Raw genomic sequence first — 20,431 nt, 5'->3', positions numbered from 1 at the left:
CCGTTATCATTGCCTTTAGGGCCATGGGTATTTCCAAAATGGTTAAGACGGCAAGCTGTTTGTGTGCCACCACGCTTAAAGTATACCGTGCATGTAACTTGGTGCACCACAAGCCATATTTGACAGTTGTGAATGACAGCTGTGGAGAAGTGTATGAGTGAATAGATGTGCTACTGTTGAGAAACTGACCACCCCAATGAACCAGGGGCTACCAATAGTGTCTCCTCAACGACTGTTCAGGAAACGTCGCTCCGTATGGGCGTTCACAGCAGACACCTGGTTCATGTACCCATGCTGACTACAGTTCATCAGTGACGAAAGCAGTGAGTGACGACAGTTGGCCTTTTCAGATTAATCATGTTTTATTCTCCATCAGACAGATGGCCATTGGCGTGAACAGTGCAAAATACCTGAAAACAAATACACTACAACAATCGTCAGGAGGATCTGAGATAGAGGAGGGAGCATTATGGTCTATGAAACATTTCCATGACCTTTCCTGGGTGATCTCGTCATTCTGGAAGTCACAATAGATCAACACATATGTGGTATCTATCCTTGGGGATCGCTTCCACCCTTACATGAAGTTTGTTTTTCCTCTGCACGATGGCATCTACCAGCAGGACAAGGCAATATATCACATAGTTCACAGTGTACATGCGTGGTTTGAAAAGCACCACGATGAGTTTAGTGTACTCCCCTGGCCACCAAACCCTCCCGCATTTAAACCCAATCGAGAATCTGTGAGGCCACATCATTGAGCTGTTCCTGCCATGGACCGTCAACTGAGAAACTTGGTGCAGTTTGCCACAGCAGTGCACATACTTGCTGGTGCCTTCCAAAACCTCACTGACCCTCTTCCTCCATGTGGCTGACAACAGTAATAGTTACATAGTCCATATGTGGATGTAAACAACATGTATCACTTGCAACGTTAGCTACAGGAGCAAGGAAGTACTATACTACAGCTGCAAGAGAATTGGCCAATATGCTGCATCATGGCTACACGGAAGCAGTAACTGCCAGATGCAACTACCAACCACCTTATTTTTTATAAAGTTGTGACTCTATAATAAGAAAAAGAGTGGCAATATAACAAGAATTTCCACTAGATTTACATATTAAAGGTGCAGTGAACTACGTTCAATTTCGTTGAATCTGTAGTAAACATTAACCAAACATTAGCAATTCATTAAGTAACACAAAATTACGAAATACTGAATGAGAAGGAAAAAAAAAAATGTAAAGTCACAACTGATCAGTAGAATATCTTTTGGATACAAATAACTATGAGTAACACCAATAATGAAAAAAATCTCTATCCATAATATTGAATATTAAGGCAAAGTAATACTTTAAGCCGACGTCTATGTACCAAATATCAACAGCGTTAAATGTGGCTACGATTATAAACCAGTAAACAAATGGATAAAACTTAAAGTAGGTACAAATGAGCCATTAGATGCTACATTATAGCGGATTGCAAAAATCAAAATTCATTAATATACTTACTGTACCTTACGCCTAAGTATTTTCTATAAAATACAACACCAACTATAATCAATAAGCTATATTTTGAAACTTCCTGGCAGATTAACACTGTGTGCCAGACCGGGACCCAAACTCGAGACCTTGGCCTTTCATGGGCAAGTGCTCTACCAACAGAGCTATCCTCACAGCTTTACTTCCGCCAGTACCTTATCCCCTACCTTCCAAACTCCACCCATGCTCACTTGTGAACCTTGCAAAACTAGCACATCTAGAAGAAAGGATACTGTGGAGATTTGGCTTAGTCACAGCCTGGGGGATTGTTTCCAGAATGAATTTTCACTCTGCAGTGGAGTGTGCACTGATCTGGAGCTTCCTGGCAGAATAAAGCTGTGTGGCCAGACCGAGTTGCACGCAACAGGCAAAGGTCCTGAGTTTGGGTCTCAGTCTGGCACACAGGTTTAATCTGACAGGAAGTTTCATATCAGTGCACACTTCTTTGCTAGTGACAATTCATTCTGGAAGCTATGTTTTGTTGATTTTGTAATACATGTTCATGAAGTCAATTGTATCTGAAGACCAAGATCCACAAGGCATAGAAAGGAATTATGTTCAGTTTTGCTAAATCTGTAAAATATATATATAAACCAAATGTAGCTTAAGGTCTGGATGTTACATACATAATGACATGTTGAGTAAGGTAACTCAAAGTTTTAGTGTTTCCAGTAAGAATCTGAAGGTTACAACATTATGTAACTTTCAGCAGTTCAGTTTTTGTATGCAATACTAAAACTTTGCATTACCTTATGTAGTATGTCATTATGTGTGTTACATCTAGACCTTAAGCTACATAATGATTATACATTTTCTACATCTTGTGGACTTTGGTCTTTGAATATAATTGACTTCACAAACATATATTACAAAATAAACATAATATTTCTTATCGATCATCAGTTAATTATTATAATAATTAGTTAATTTGAATCTTGACATACACTGCATGTGCTATCAGTTTGCGCTGTATTTTATAGGAAATACATAGGCCTAAGTTAACACGATTATATTCATTAATTTTGATTTTTGTAACTTGCTTTAATGTAACATCTAATGCCTCTAATGTGACTACTTGAAGTTTTATCCGTTTGTTTACGGGCTTGTAATCATAGCCACATTTATCGCTGGTAGTATCTCACACACAGACCTCGGTTAAAGTATTACCTGACTTTAATATTTACTATTATGGATAGAATGTTTTTAAGTTCACAATTTTGTATTAGTTAATGAACGTGTAATGTTTGGAATAGTTTACTATAGAGTTGGTGAAATTGATCATAGTTTCTTGCATCTTATAAAACGTAAATCTTGTATAAATATCCATTATATTGTCATTCTTTACCTTGTTATAAAGTCACGACTTTATAAAACTAGATGGTTGGTAGTTCCATCTGGCACCTTATTTATGTTACTCACATTTTGTTTATATCCACATAGGCACTATGTAACTGTTGCTGCTGTCAATCATTTTGTATTAACACAGAAATGTGGCGATATGAATCCTGGATCGATATGTGATAAATAGCCAGTCATAAAAACGACAACTTTTTACCTTAGGTAAGATAATAATCTGGCCAACGGATTTGCCGTGGTGGTAACACCGGTTTCTGTCAGATCACTGAAGTTAAGCATTGTTGGACTGGGCTAGTACTTGGATGATCAACCATCCGGTATGCCGTGCACCGTTGGCAAGCGGGATGCACCACCACCACCTAGAGAGAAGGCTTGCGAGAATGAAACATTCAGAATGCCTCTCATATCTTGCACACCATTGGACGTATCGAAATGAAATTTTGCCAAATAATATCATGCAAAGAGGAGAGTACTTTGCCGTATGGTTAAAATACGGAACTTTATCTATTGCGATATAGCAGAAGCTATAGTTCATATATATATTTTTTTATTTACTGACAATGTAATTGCTTAAGACTTATCAATAGCCAGTGAAAACGTATGAGTGTGGGATGTAAATAATACTGCGATATATATGAGAAAACAGGATAACTTGTGAAAAATACACTGTGGTAAACTACAGTCTTTCTGGACCAGACGACTATTATTTGCACTCACTTGAAAAAAGTCTGCACTAATACTGTGTACAATATTAAATTCCTCTCCCTACAGTATCCCAAATAAAATATTGAATCTAAATAAAATAATGTTTCATTTTGCAGTTTTACATTTGCAAGTTTAGTACAAGTTTGTATACAAAATGGACATAAAAATTGTATTGTTCAACAGTTTGAGAATGGTTGCATTTAATTCCTTGTTAATACACTGCCTATTTATGTAGTAGCTCTTTACAGAGCTTCCTCAGGAAGGCTGAGTACATTCCCCAAGCAATCACTTTTAACTCACCTGTTCTCAGAAATAAAAATAATGATGCTTTGTTATTGTAATGTAAATGTTCTTTCCTGTAAAAATATGGCAGATTTTGAGCATGTAATGAGCCAAGTGTGGTTGCTGACTTTCTCACAAGAGTTGCAAAGAACTTTACAAGCCTGATTGACAATACTCTGCACATAAAAGAATTAGCAACATACGTGTTAAGCGAAAATTTATGTCTCCCTGGCCACGATGGTCAGCTGTTCAAAATGCATGCTGTAAGCCCTGCAAACAACAGTAGTTTTATCAATAGGGCCTGTATATAAGTCAACAGTGAAAATCTGCAAACCTTCAACAGACATTTGCAGCAGTTGGAATGAGACAATGTATCAAGCTAAAAACATCAATAATAAATGTAACCTATTTCTAGATTAATTTATTCCATTGTTTGAAGCTGCATTTCCTACGAGAATTTCATTAAGTGTTTACCTAAATGACCGAAGGAGACAGTGAATCACCAAGGGAATCGAGCTATCCTGTAAAGCAAATGGAATGCTGTATACGATATGAAGAATTCTACTAAACTTCAGGACAAGGGACACTACAATTCACATTTGCACTTTAGTAACTCCAGGGATAGATACGAAACATCTGCTGGTGACTACAGCAAGTTTAATTCTTTGTAGTATGTAGACAAATTACTGTAACATCAGAGTTGTAGTCCTCAGCATGCTTTAAATAATATAATTATTAATAAAAATGGTTCAAATGGCTCTGAGCACTATGGGACTTAACATCTGAGGTCATCGGTCCCCTAGAACTTAGAACTACTTAAACCTAACCAACCTAAGGACATCACACACATTCCATGCCCGAGGGAGGATTCGAACCCGCGACCGCAGCGAATTATTAATAGTTTATGTTAATGTAGGATATATAAAATACTAGAAGTAATGAACAATAATTTATTTAAGTCGGATATACACTCCTGAAAATTGAAATAAGAACACCGTGAATTCATTGTCCCAGGAAGGGGAAACTTTATTGACACATTCCTGGGGTCAGATACATCACATGATCACACTGACAGAACCACAGGCACATAGACACAGGCAACAGAGCATGCACAATGTCGGCACTAGTACAGTGTATATCCACCTTTCGCAGCAATGCAGGCTGCTACTCTCCCATGGAGACGATCGTAGAGATGCTGGATGTAGTCCTGTGGAACGGCTTGCCATGCCATTTCCACCTGGCGCCTCAGTTGGACCAGCGTTTGTGCTGGACGTGCAGACCGCGTGAGACAACGCTTCATCCAGTCCCAAACATGCTCAATGGGGGACAGATCCGGAGATCTTGCTGGCCAGGGTAGTTGACTTACACCTTCTAGAGCACGTTGCGTGGCACGGGATACATGCAGACGTGCATTGTCCTGTTGGAGCAGCAAGTTCCCTAACCGGTCTAGGAATGGTAGAACGATGGGTTCGATGACGGTTTGGATGTACCGTGCACTATTCAGTGTCCCCTCGACGATCACCAGTGGTGTACGGCCAGTGTAGGAGATCGCTCCCCACACCATGATGCCGGGTGTTGGCCCTGTGTGCCTCGGTCGTATGTAGTCCTGATTGTGGCGCTCACCTGCACGGCGCCAAACACGCATACGACCATCATTGGCACCAAGGCAGAAGCGACTCTCATCGCTGAAGACGACACGTCTCCATTCGTCCCTCCATTCACGCCTGTCGCGACACCACTGGAGGCGGGCTGCACGATGTTGGGGCGTGAGCGGAAGACGGCCTAACGGTGTGCGGGACCATAGCCCAGCTTCATGGAGACGGTTGCGAATGGTCCTCGCCGATACCCCAGGAGCAACAGTGTCCCTAATTTGCTGGGAAGTGGCGGTGCGGTCCCCTACGGCACTGCGTAGGATCCTACGGTCTTGGCGTGCATCCGTGCGTCACTGCGGTCCGGTCCCAGGTCGACGGGCACGTGCACCTTCCGCCGACCACTGGCGACAACATCGATGTACTGTGGAGACCTCACGCCCCACGTGTTGAGCAATTCGGCGGTACGTCCACCCGGCCTCCCGCATGCCCACTATACGCCCTCGCTCAAAGTCCGTCAACTACACATACGGTCCACGTCCACGCTGTCGCAGCATGCTACCAGTGTTAAAGACTGCGATGGAGCTCCGTATGCCACGGCAAACTGGCTGACACTGACGGCAGCGGTGCACTAATGCTGCGCAGCTAGCGCCATTCGACGGCCAACACCGCGGTTCCTGGTGTGTCCGCTGTGCCGTGCGTGTGATCATTGCTTGTACAGCCCTCTCGCAGTGTCCGGAGCAAGTATGGTGGGTCTGACACACCGGTGTCAATGTGTTCTTTTTTCCATTTCCAGGAGTGTATATACATGTACTTACTGAAAAAGCTGTTACAAAATCCACGGCACAACCTGGTTCCATTACAGAAATACAATTGTCACAATTTCCATTTTAAAAGGCAGCAAGCCTTTTCTATATTCCGTGGAATTACACAGAATGATTGATTTGATGTACACATTTGATATATTGTATTTTGTGAAAAATGAAACAGTTGCAAAACATGTCAGAAGCACATAACATTACCAGTCTTTGTTGTTGTTGTTGTTGTTGTTGCGGTCTTCAGTCCTGAGACTGGTTTGATGCAGCTCTCCATGCTACTCTATCCTGTGCAAGCTTCTTCATCTCCCAGTACCTACTGCAACCTACATCCTTCTGAATCTGCTTAGTGTATTCATCTCTTGGTCTCCCTCTACGATTTTTACCCTCCACACTGCCCTCCAATGCTAAATTTGTGATCCCTTGATGCCTCAAAACATGTCCTACCAACCGATCCCTTCTTCTAGTCAAGTTGTGCCACAAACTTCTCTTCTCCCCAATTCTATTCAAAACCTCATCAGTTATGTGATCCACCCATCTAATCTTCAGCAGTCTTCTGTAGCACCGCATTTCGAAAGCTTCGATTCTCTTCTTGTCCAAACTATTTATCGTCCATGTTTCACTTCCATACATGGCTACACTCCATACAAATACTTTCAGAAACGACTTCCTGACACTTAAATCTATACTCGATGTTAACAAATTTCTCTTCTTCAGAAACGATTTCCTTGCCATTGCCAGTCTACATTTTATATCCTCTCTACTTCGACCATCATCAGTTATTTTACTCCCTAAATAGCAAAACTCCTTTACTACTTTAAGTGTCTCATTTCCTAATCTAATTCCCTCAGCATCACCTGACTTAATTCGACTATATTCCATTATCCTTGTTTTACTTTTGTTGATGTTCATCCTATATCCTCCTTTCAAGACACTGTCCATTCCATTCAACTGTTCTTCCAAGTCCTTTGCTGTCTCTGTCAGAATTACAATGTCATCGGCGAACCTCAAAGTTTTTACTTCTTCTCCATGAATTTTAATACCTACTCCGAATTTTTCTTTTGTTTCCTTTACTGCTTGCTCAATATACAGATTGAATAACATCGGGGATAAGCTACAACCCTGTCTAACTCCCTTCCCAACCACTGCTTCCCTTTCATGTCCCTCGACTCTTATAACTGCCATCTGGTTTCTGTACAAATTGTAAATAGCCTTTCGCTCCCTGTATTTTACCCTTGCCACCTTTAGAATGTGGAAGAGAGTATTCCAGTCAACAGTGTCAAAAGCTTTCTCTAAGTCTACAAATGCTAGAAACGTAGGTTTGCCTTTTCTTAATCTTTCTTCTAAGATAAGTCTTAAGGTTAGTATTGCCTCACGTGTTCCAACATTTCTACGGAATCCAAACTGATCTTCCCCGAGGTCCGCTTCTACCAGTTTTTCCATTCGTCTGTAAAGAATTCGCGTTAGTATTTTGCAGCTGTGACTTATTAAACTGATAGTTCGGTAATTTTCACATCTGTCAACACCTGCTTTCTTTGGGATTGGAATTATTATATTCTTCTTGAAGTCTGAGGGTATTTCACCTGTCTCATACATCTTGCTCACCAGATGGTAAAGTTTTGTCAGGACTGGCTCTCCCAAGGCCGTCAGTAGTTCTAATGGAATGTTGTCTACTCCCGGGGCCTTGTTTCGACTCAGGTCTTTCAGTGCTCTGTCAAACTCTTCACGCAGTATCGTATCTCCCATTTCATCTTCATCTACATCCTCTTCCATTTCCATAATATTGTCCTCAAGTACATCGCCCTTGTATAAACCCTCTATATACTCCTTCCACCTTTCTGCCTTCCCTTCTTTGCTTAGAACTGGGTTGTCATCTGAGCTCTTGATATTCATACAAGTGGTTCTCTTATCTCCAAAGGTCTCTTTAATTTTCCTGTAGGAAGTATCTATCTTACCCCTAGTGAGACAAGCCTCTACATCCTTACATTTGTCCTCTAGCCATCCCTGCTTAGCCATTTTGCACTTCCTGTCGATCTCATTTTTGAGACGTTTGTATTCCTTTTTGCCTGCTTCATTTACTGCATATTTATATTTTCTCCTTTCATCAATTAAATTACCAGTCTTACTGTCTATTAAATTTAATACTTGTGACTAAATATGACTTGTGTTGCTGACAAATGTAGTAACTCAGGCAGAGTAATAGAGCAACAAACATTTACTGGAATGTTTGCACCATGATATAAAGGTGTCACTGGGATGATGGACTACCGAAGGACATTCAACAAAGTGAAAACGTAGCTAGTCATTGGAAAGTAATAAGTAATGGTAATACTGAGTATGACGAGATATCAGAGCAACCTCACATTACAACTGCATACTTGATCCGCAACTGAAACATCTCTTTTCTATCATTACTGCACAGCTACGCAACATTTGCTTAAAACCCTGCCATAAGCTAGAAGCAGACCAGTTTCCTTGTAATGAACTTATGCGTAAACAAAATAAATCAGAGGAACTAATTCTGGGATTAACTAAAGATTTACAAAATAAATCAAAACTGTAATGATTTTACACTGATTCCAAATTAAACTGAATGGTGTATGATACAACATCCTGGACATTCAAATAAAATGCAGCAACAAAATATTCCTTAATGTTTGCACAAATATTCTCCATGTAAATAGGTGGGGAGAACTTTACCTCGATTACTATATAAACGCCACCTTAAGAAAAGAAACTGTAGCACTCTTTAACTTTATTCCTGCTGCATAAATCTTAGAATTAAGTGTTTCAATTAAACTGAGTGTATGAAACACCTAATCTTTATTTTAATGCTGTCAAGGGACTGACCCAAAGTGATTTTCTGGAACACATGATTCTACAGTTACTGGCAGAAACTACTTTCACTTTGCTTTCTAATATAAGAGCGTCTCTTAAAACTGAGAGAGTGACAGTTCAAGAACAAACTTTTCACTCGGTTCCAAAGTGTGTGCTGTTATGAATGTTTCTAGTAGAATAAACCCATGTGCCCTCCACGTCTGGCACACAGCCTCATACTGCCAATGGGTTTTATAAGTAAAGTTTTAAAAAAACGATGAGATCAGTAACAAATTAAGGGTCACAGTCTGGATGAGATGCAAATTTGGGAATGGAGGCCAACTACTGTGTCCAATATTAAGCTATTCCAAACTGTGAGTGGAATAATCAACTACTAAATTATTTATGCCAGCACATATTAAAACTGTGTCATTGCAGGTAACACTGAATGAGGGTCTTGATATAGCACAAGTTTCTTATTGGATAGAAGAACAACTGCAAAGCAAATGCATGCCAAACACAAAATAAAGTTGTACAGATATCAACATAAATGACACACCTCAACAAGACAGTCATGACCATCCAACTGGAAGTATGTTAAGAAGATATCAACTTAACATTCCGTAGCAAGCTCTGCTGTATGAACTAAATGACACTTGACATATCAATTAACCAAACGGAACAATTAAGATACCGGACAGATTAAGTAATTGGATGTGTTATTAACATGAATATCGTTATATGAGGCGGCTCAAAAGATACAGGACACCACTGAAATCTGGTTGTGATGACACCTATTCTGCAGCGTAACCGGAAGTGTAGGTTAGGTTGAAAGATGATTATTTGGTTATGAGTTGGCAAAGCCAATGATTGTGAATGCCTAATAATGGGAAAAACTAACACACCGAAAAACAACATAGATAATCTTCTTACAGAGACATCGCTTTTTAAACATGAAAACAGCAGTTTCAACATTCGTTAGCACTCATGCTAACTAATGCGAGAGAGAAAACCAACACAACACCCACTCACAAATAGAGAATACAACGTATCGGTAATGTGTAACAAAACACAAATTGCAGAGAAATTTAAACACAAATAAAATGTAACACGAGCCACAAATTTATATTTTGTTTTCAAAATCAAAATTAAGCCACTTGAAAACAAATACTATTTACTGTGAACTTTTGTTCACAATTTTAGTCAAATGCATCGAAAATTTAAGGTATCTCACTAGGAAAAAAATTACTAGGTAGATAGGTTTTCCATACCTTCGTGTGCTGAGTGGGTTGGAAATTGTCCAGATGAATTGCTGAAAGCCATTTCTGACTCAGATTCAAATCTTTAGGAAAGGAAAACAACATTACTTTCGGTCCAGTTTTGTGATTCCCATGACACCTTGGTACACAACATTTGTAAACCAAGTTCACAGTAGATTCACTAGAAGTAAACACTATAATCGCTAGTTTTAAGCACAAATGTAGCACTCAGGGTGTATGCGTGGACAAGGAAAAAAAAAAATCCCGGATTTTTCCTGGATTTCCCGGTCAAAAACACACTTTCTCCCAGGTGACAGTATATTTTCCCGTATCAATCCTTTTAATGGTTATGGTTTTATACACAGGCGTACAATTTCCCGACACTTTAGAAAACGAAACTCAGGGAAAAAGACACATTTTGGAAAAATCTTTGATGTGCGGCAACATGTGCGCTGCGTATTTTCATATTATGAAAGTATACATTGGAATTCCACCAAACACCGCATGTTACTTTCTGAATCATTGAAATCGAGATTTCGATGCGCTTTTGTAAGCCGTTCGTAGCTCATGTCAAGTGATCTCGCCAGCTGATGACAGCGGATATTCAGAGTGTAAGACACGTGATGTAGTCAGCCAACAGCAACATCACTGTTAAGTAACACCAACACACGAATAGGGAAAGTTAATAGTTTAAATTAATATACATAGTGTTGCAACAAGAAAAGAAAAGCTTTCACATATAATACTGGTCTCAAGATGCAAGAGAAGCTAAGATTTTGCATATACTGCCGATCTTTTTTGCGTGTGTTACACTTTAAGATATATCACACAAATGTGCCAGTAAAATTTTTAATAATGACATAAATGTCTGATCTTCAGGGTTCGAAATTCTTCTAAATGGCTCATCATCAAAGAGTTGATTTTTAAATGAGAGTCAAACACTCTGTGATTTAATAAATTCATTGTACATTCTTGCACGTAGTTCAACTTACCTAAAAGGATATTTACTTTGAAAGTAACGCTTTTCAAACCACTATTCGCAATATTTCCCCGCGACCTGTTAGAAAAAAGTTCGTTTCAGCAGTTGCCAGAGAGTGCAGATAACAAGTGACACCGCGCTTGGGTAGCTATCATGATGTAGGAAGCCCTTATGTACTTACGTGTAAAACACTGAAAGATCATACATTATGTCATAAAAGAAACAAGACATCAGAGGATACTCCAAGAGCATCTGAATTTCGTGAACCATATTAAAATGTGCACATTTAAAGTGCATACTTAAAGTGCACATTCGTATGTCCGGATTCCCAGTGAAGTAGACCTCGACCTGATATTAAGCTTTTCAGTGTGGATTTCGGGATGTAAATTGTCTTGGAGCACCAGTACTTTATTACATCATGTTTGGTTCTTTATTATGGCATAATGCCATACGTTCTAGAAAATTAAAACGTGCACTTGAAATGCAGCGAACAGTTGAAACTAGCCAGTACTGTGGAATTAAAAATTTAGTTTCAAATAAATTGACTGTCTCTGCGAAAAAGGTTAACAAAAGTCAAATTTCTATAGCAAGCAGACAGAAACAACTTCATTGTTCCGCAAGCTGATTAGACTGTCAGAAAGGTGGAAATAAAATAAAATCTGAAAGGTGACACACTTTAGCCTTCCGTAATTATGTGAAAGTGTTTTAATTCACTTGATAGGCCCCGGCCACATATATCCGTTTTGTTTTCATTTGACGTGAGAGTAAACGAAGGGGAAACAGCAACATCACTAAATGTAAACACGAGTCACGTGGAGTCTACCCACTATAATTCAGATTGCACTGCGCATCAGCCCCGGATCTACGACATTTCGACATTTGCAGACCGGGTCAATACTTTTTAAAAAAAGGATTTTCAAAATATTTTCAGTTCATAGCTCACATCTTTCGGAAAAGCCTGAAACATAAAACATACGTATTCAACAAAATGTAAGACATATTATTTGGTCTTAAGTATGCCAAAGTGCAGTACCACGCCTCTTCATAAAGCATTTTTCTACCGCACGCCCAAACTATATTCAGGAGAGTGGAAACTGAAATGTCCCGTGGTGCCTCTCCTGCTCCCAGTTGGCCGGTTTGACAGCCTGCCCTTCTTTATAAAAAATAAAAATAAAAAAATAAAAAAAAACACTCGCAATTAATAGCGGATGGGATTATTTGTAATCGACAGAATAAGAACTCTTCAGATAATCTGAACTCTTTATTGCCTATTAGTTAATAACTCGCTGTTTTGTGTGACATGAAATTAAATATAGGATATATAAAACCAATACTGACAAGAGATAAGCAAGAAATTACACATTTCTTCAAACCTTATCTCCTAGCATTTTTTCTCTCTAATCTTGCTTCAGCTTTACATGGCGTGCTTTCCTTTCTGCGAAAGAATCTATTACTTCATCGAAGTTCGTCAAACGTTTTGCTACATGAAAAATCGAAACGTCGTTATCTAATACTGAAAAAGCTGTTAATACAAATCATACCCAAGATTACATCTATTTTGTCACTGTCTGCTACATAAAACAAAATAGGCCTTTCTAATAGGGCATCAATTTTGTAACACACCAAATAAACGAAACTGTTTTGGCACAAATGGCCATTTTTATAACATGACAGAATATAATCCACGAAGTACCAATACCAAATGCATATTAGGCCTACTACAAGCAAAAAGCTGTATGATAGGAAATAGTTCCACATTTCCATTCATACGCACCAGCTTCTCAAGCATGAGGTTGAAAAGTAGTATTAGGAAATTTTTATACAAATTTGGAATCGTCTTATTGTTACATAATGTGTGTGATGTCCCCATTTCTTCTCCTTCCTCGTTCTAACAATCAATCTTGTCATCACCAATTCTGTAGCTATTCCTGCCATTGTCAAAATTTGTTCGCCGATTAAGTTCACTAACCCTGCCAGAATCACAGGTTTAGTTACCCCGCAATTATTTTCCGGTTAGGTGTTCGTATTCGAACAATGCAGTTTCCGCATTACTTCCAGAATAGAACTTAAGCGGCTGCTGGCCGGGGACTGTACTGGTTCAAATGGCTCTGAGCACTATGGGACTTAACATCTGAGGGCATCAGTCCCCTACACTTAGCACTACTTAAACCTAACTAACTTAAGAACATCACACACGTCCATGCCCGAGGCAGCATTCAAACCTGCGACCGTAGCGGTCGTGCGGTTCCAGACTGAAGCGCCTAGAACCGCTCGGCCACAACGGCCGGCAGGGAGGGAGGGAAGGGGGGGGGGACTATACTAGTGGTCCTTACTAGTGTAGTGGGCCCGCCAAAAATTTTTCTGTCAAAATTTCATTGTCTTGGACACACTGAGAAGATAATACGTAATCTTCTCACCTGTTATTCCTGCCAGTCGTTTATTTCCATTCTGGTAGTCTTAATCTATGGATTTCACTAGTAATTATAACAACGCTGATCATTCGCAAACTCAATCAACCACATAATCAGACAACGATTGGCATTCATCCGTTCGCCTTTACTCCGCTCAGCTCGTATTGCCCCATCCCCTTTTGTCTGCAGAAAGTTTATTTCTAGATGTGACGAGGATTCTCCTGACAGAGACATCACATACACTATTCAAAAGTCAACTTATGGTTCATTCATAAATCAACTTAAAATATGTTCAAAAACCAACAGGGAAGCGTTTCAAAATCATATGAATAATCGATAGACAAACGTGCGCTGGATGCTAGGCGCTTTGTGAAACAAGTTTTTTTTCCCTCAAGAATATGAATTTGGCGCCCCCTTTTCCAGTAGCATCTAGCTGCTTGCTGCGACTGCTTGCACAGCCAACAGCCACATTCCTGTAGCCAGAAGCGGGAGAATCTACTTCTCAAACGTGAATCAACTGTGCATGTGCAAGAGCCAGCACATAGCTGCTAAAACAAATCAAATGTAAACAGTTGCGACTTCACGCTCATTCAAGGCAATTTGTTGTTATGATGTCTTCATGAAGCCTTTGACACATTTTCAATTGGCAGACGCTTGCATGAGCATTGTGTGTCGATGTTGTATATGGCGCATTTCCTTTGCAATTTAAGTTATTTTCGTTTTTTTTCTCTTGTTTATGTTTTATTGCTGAAGTATTATTCTGAAGTAACAGGGTACAGTAATATCCTTTGTTATAGTATCGGTTCTTACCAGTCAAAATCACAAAAATTGAAGTGAACACTAAAACAATGAAAAATTCCCAGAATTCTAAAAATATCCCGGGTTTTTCCCGGATGAAAACATTTCCGGGTTTTTCCCTGATCTCCCGGGTTGTATACACCCTGAGCACTAGAATCCAACAAACATGTAGATACACAACCGCTTCTAAACACAAAATGGTGGTCCGCTTGGGGTGACGTCATGACCTGCTACAAATTTTCTGCCGAAGCCTTGTCTCTAGGTGGTGGTGGATGCACTCAGCCTTTGTGAGGCAAACTGAGGAGCTACTTGATCGAGAAGCAGTGGCTCTGGTCTCGTAAACTGACATATGGCCAGGAGAGCAGTGTGCTGACCACATGCCCCTCCACAGTGCTGGCCCCCCATGCCCCTCCATATCCGCATCCAGTGGCGCCTGTGAGCTGAGGATGACACAGCGGCTGGTCACTACCGTTGAGCCTTCTGGACTGTTCGGACAGAGTTTAGTTTAGTTTTTAAGATAATGGTCTGATACTACTTCCCTCATATACCTTTGTTTGTTTCATTTTCTTCATGGTCTAATAAATTTTCCAATGTACATTTGTCCATATGATCCTCCAATTTAATAAGAACGATTCAGTTCAATAGATTATGACACTGAATAATGCCTGGTGGCTGATACACCAAAAAAAAATTGTAATTTCGTATTGGTATGTATCATACAATAGAATTTTAATTATTAAATGTATATTGTTATTAGTCACCTTTTAAGGCAATTTTCTGTATTTTAGATCTTAAGGTGGCTTGTAATTGACCTGAAACTAATTACTGGTGTGATATTTGTGCGATCATGTGTGGGCAATTTTTCATCTGGGAATATATGAAGTGAGTGAAATGCACGAGTGAGAAATATGCGAGTGAAATCATTTGAACGGGATAGGGTGAAAATGCATCTTCATAAGATTTTAGCACTAATTAGAATAATACTGTATGTACTTACAATGTAATTAAGTTTGCAGCATGCTTATGCGGTTTTGTATAACTTGAAATGTTTGACAGTATCTGTGATAAAACAATACCACTACTACACACATAATGATAACATGCAAACAAAAGTTATGTCACAATGACACTATGTTCAGAACTAACGTGTTCCTAAAACAAAAAGTGATTAACATCACAAAAATTTGTCCTAATCTATCTATCTTTGCATATACACAAACAAAATACAAAAAGCTACAGGAAAAGCAAAAAAGATTAAATATCTCTCCTGAAGAGTATCTTGTCACAGTTTACAAAATATAGTTTCAAATTAACCTATTAATGTAGTTTGTAATGTTTGGTACAGTGCATTGTGAATGAGGTCACAATATCATCATGTATTTAATTTAGTTCACTTAGCAAAGCTGTTGAAGAGGATGTTTACAACAGAGACACACAATTTAGATTCACACTGTAACTACACTCCTGGAAATGGAAAAAAGAACACATTGACACCTGTGTGTCAGACCCACCATACTTGCTCCGGACACTGCAAGAGGGCTGTACAAGCAATGATCACACGCACGGCACAGTGGACACACCAGGAACCGCGGTGTTGGTCGTCGTATGGCGCTAGCTGCGCAGCATTTGTGCACCGCCGCCGTCAGTGTCAGCCAGTTTGCCGTGGCATACGGAGCTCCATCGCAGTCTTTAACACTGGTAGCATGCCGCGACAGCTTGGACGTGAACCGTATGTGCAGTTGACGGACTTTGAGCGAGGGCGTATAGTGGGCATGCGGGAGGCCAGGTGGACGTACCGCCGAGTTGCTCAACACGTGGGGCGTGAGGTCTCCACAGTACATCGATGTTGTCGCCAGTGGTCGGCGGAAGGTGCACGTGCCCGTCGACCTGGGACCGGACTGCAGCGACGCACGGATGCACGCCAAGACCGTAGGATCCTACGCAGTGCCGTAGGGGACCGCACCGCCACTTCCCAGCAAATTAGGGACACTGTTGCTCCTGGGGTATTGGCGAGGACCATTCGCAACCGTCTCCATGAAGCTGGGCTACGGTCCCGCACACCGTTAGGCCGTCTTCCGCTCACGCCCCAACATCGTGCAGCCTGCCTCCAGTGGTGTCGCGACAGGCGTGAATGGAGGGACGAATGGAGACGTGTCGTCTTCAGCGATGAGAGTCGATTCTGCCTTGGTGCCAATGATGGTCGTATGCGTGTTTGGTGCCGTGCAGATGAGTGCCACAATCAGGACTGCATACGACCGAGGCACACAGGGCCAACACCCGGCATCATGGTGTGGAGAGCGATCTCCTACACTGGCCGTACACCACTGGTGATCGTCGAGGGGACACTGAATAGTGCACGGTACATCCAAACCGTCATCGAACCCATCGTTCTACCATTCCTAGACCGGCAAGGGAACTTGCTGTTCCAACAGGACAATGCACGTTCGCATGTATCCCGTGCCACCCAACGTGCTCTAGAAGGTGTAAGTCAACTACCCTGGCCAGCAAGATCTCCGGATCTGTCCCCCATTGAGCATGTTTGGGACTGGATGAAGCGTCGTCTCACGCGGTCTGCACGTCCAGCACGAACGCTGGTCCAACTGAGGCGCCAGGTGGAAATGGCATGGCAAGCCGTTCCACAGGACTACATCCAGCATCTCTACGATCGTCTCCATGGGAGAATAGCAGCCTGCATTGCTGCGAAAGGTGGATATACACTGTACTAGTGCCGACATTGTGCATGCTCTGTTGCCTGTGTCTATGTGCATGTGGTTCTGTCAGTGTGATCATGTGATGTATCTGACCCCAGGAATGTGTCAATAAAGTTTCCCCTTCCTGGGACAATGAATTCACGGTGTTCTTATTTCAATTTCCAGAAGTGTATTTGTGGGTGACCTGCACTAAAGATTTCACAAATCTGATCCAGATTAAACTTATAACAAAAGAACAAAATTATCGCATTTATGTTCTCAATTTAGTAAATTGTTAAAAACCACTAAAGAGCCAAAATATACAAGGGTGTATCTATATGTTAAAACTACAAACCTTGCTAATGTAGTACAGTGTCTGTACAGGTCAATGTTTACATGCATATTTTCTGCTTTCAGTTGTTTTGCTTGTTGAATCAGCTGCAGGGAAGTTGTCATCGCATATTGATAAAATTCCCTGCGGTTCTTCAGTGATTCCACTGCTTCAACAGATGCAGGACCAAGTGACCTACAAATAATATAAGTAACAATGATGATAACCACTGAACATTACTGGTGTGGTTCCAGAAGCACACTATTAATCAATTCTGCCAAGAAAACATACGAAGTGACAAGCCACTGAACACATCTGCTGCATTACTTTCATCATTTTCATATGTCATCTTCTTACATAAATCTTCTGTCAATGGTGTTGACAACAGCATATATGTAATGAGAAAGCAGTTAATAGTTTGAAACTCCATACACTGCTTGCCGTCTTATAGCGATTATGATTTCCGTTTAAGTGTAACTCAAATAGAAGTATAATGAAGTGAATGTGAAGTCAGTGGCAAGAATGCAGTACTGAAACAAGTTCACCAAGATCCAAACTCAAAGCAACAGTTGATTATGGAAATTGTTAAACAGAATTGTTGTTATTTTTTATTATTGTTGGGCTTCCTTTTGTACTGTGTAGTCATTACTCACTCACAAATGAGTTTACAACAATTTAACAGGTCACTAGATCTTAACATCGCATGACCTTTAAGTTCCTTTATCACTGATGCAGGACTGATGGAGGCAGCGAGAGGTGAGGGGGAGCGAGAGAGAGAGGAGTGGGGGAGGTAGGGGGAGAGAGGAGTGGGGGAGGGAGGGAGAGGGAGAAGGGAGTGGAGGAGGGAGGGAGAGGGAGAAGGGAGTGGGGGAGGGAGGGAGAGGGAGAAGGGAGTGGGGGAGGGAGGGAGAGGGAGAAGGGAGTGGGGGAGTGGGGGAGGGAGGGAGAGGGAGTGGGGGAGGGATATGGAGAGGGGACTGAGGGGGGAGAGGGGACTGAGGGGGGAGAGGGGACTGAGGGGGGAGAGGAGAGTGGGGGAGGGATATGGAGAGGGGACTGAGGGGGGAGAGGGGACTGAGGAGGGAGAGGAGAGTGGGGGAGGGAGAGAGGGGGGAGTGGGGGAGGGAGAGAGGGGGGAGTGGGGGAGGGAGGGAGGGATAGAGGGGGGAGTGGGGGAGGGAGAGAGGGGGAGTGGGGGAGGGAGAGAGGGGGAGGGAGAGGGGGGAGTGGGGGAGGGAGAGAGGGGGAGTGGGGGAGGGAGAGAGGGGGAGGGAGAGAGGGGGGAGTGGGGGACAGAGAGGGGAGTGGGGGACAGAGAGGGGAGTGGGGGACAGAGAGGGGAGTGGGGGACAGAGAGGGGAGTGGGGGACAGAGAGGGGAGTGGGGGACAGAGAGGGGAGTGGGGGACAGAGAGGGGAGTGGGGGACAGAGAGGGGAGTGGGGGACAGAGAGGGGAGTGGGGGACAGAGAGGGGAGTGGGGGACAGAGAGGGGAGTGGGGGACAGAGAGGGGAGTGGGTGACAGAGAGGGGAGTGGGTGACAGAGAGGGGAGTGGGTGACAGAGAGGGGAGTGGGGGACAGAGAGGGGAGTGGGGGACAGAGAGGGGAGTGGGGGACAGAGAGGGGAGTGGGGGACAGAGAGGGGAGTGGGGGACAGAGAGGGGAGTGGGGGACAGAGAGGGGAGTGGGGGACAGAGAGGGGAGTGGGGGACAGAGAGGGGAGTGGGGGACAGAGAGGGGAGTGGGGGACAGAGAGGGGAGTGGGGGACAGAGAGGGGAGTGGGGGACAGAGAGGGGAGTGGGGGACAGAGAGGGGAGTGGGGGACAGAGAGGGGAGTGGGGGACAGAGAGGGGAGTGGGGGACAGAGAGGGGAGTGGGGGACAGAGAGGGGAGTGGGGGACAGAGAGGGGGAGAAAGAGAGAGGGGGAGGGGGAGAAAGAGAGAGGGGGTGGGATGGATGGTGGAGAAAGAGAGGGGGGACAGGCTAGTCACTGGTAGGAAGAGAGAGAGCATTGTTGATTTCCAAACAAATTGTACTAAAAGTTTGAAACTGACTAAAGTTGACTGGATATTTTGGGTGCAAATGCCGTATCTTGGAACGAAAAAAAAGTTGTGTGGAAACTATGATAGCTGAAGCAAATTGCCAAGCTGCTGCCTTTTAGATATTCAGTCAGTCAGCCACTCACTCACTCATTTACCCATTTATTCATCCACTTGTCATGTTCCGTAGGTCCTATCAAGAAGGGGAAACTACAGGGATATGGAATGAGTCAAGGTATACATGAACATGAGACAAAGACATAATAGAAACTTAATCCATTTACTGCATTAACAATAAACTATCACTACACTACTTAATGTTATTTACACTTACAACATCTAAATTTAATTCAGTTCTAATAAGTAAACCGCTACTTTGAAAAAAGCTACTGTGTCTTTAGTTTTATTAAACATTGAGATGACCTAAGTCATGGGATAGACATATGCACATATACTGATGACAGTAGTATTGTGTACACAAGGTATAAAAGGGCAGTGCACTAGTGCAATTGTCATTTGCACCCAAGTGGTTCATGTGTAAAGGCCTCTGATGTGATTATGGCCTCATGATGGGAATTAACAGACCTTGAACACAGAATGATAGTTGCAGCTAGGCACATAGGACATTCCATTTTGGAAGTTTTTAGGGAATTCAATATTGCCAGATGCACAGTGTCAAGAGTGTGCTGAAAAAAAAAAAAAATTCAAGCATTGTCTCTCACCACAGAGAATACAATGGCTGACGACCTTCACTTAATGACTGAGAGCAGTGACATTTGCGTAGAGCTGTCAATGCTAACAGACAAGCAACACTGA

General features: G+C 42.0%; 1 protein-coding gene across 1 annotated transcript in view; it reads right to left on the bottom strand.

Annotated features, from left to right (window-relative positions):
• LOC126169612 (Fanconi anemia group I protein-like) overlaps positions 1–20,431 on the bottom strand; it is a 277,334-nt gene that overhangs the window by 81,172 nt on the left and 175,731 nt on the right. The window contains exon 16 of the mRNA XM_049920656.1: positions 17,599–17,769. Within this exon, the coding sequence (XP_049776613.1) occupies positions 17,599–17,769 (171 nt within the window). The remainder of the gene's footprint in view (positions 1–17,598; positions 17,770–20,431) is intronic.

This window comes from Schistocerca cancellata, chromosome 1, assembly GCF_023864275.1.
Source record: "Schistocerca cancellata isolate TAMUIC-IGC-003103 chromosome 1, iqSchCanc2.1, whole genome shotgun sequence".
In the NCBI taxonomy this organism is placed as follows: Eukaryota; Metazoa; Arthropoda; class Insecta; order Orthoptera; family Acrididae; genus Schistocerca; species Schistocerca cancellata.
This window is presented reverse-complemented; position numbering and strand designations above follow the sequence as displayed.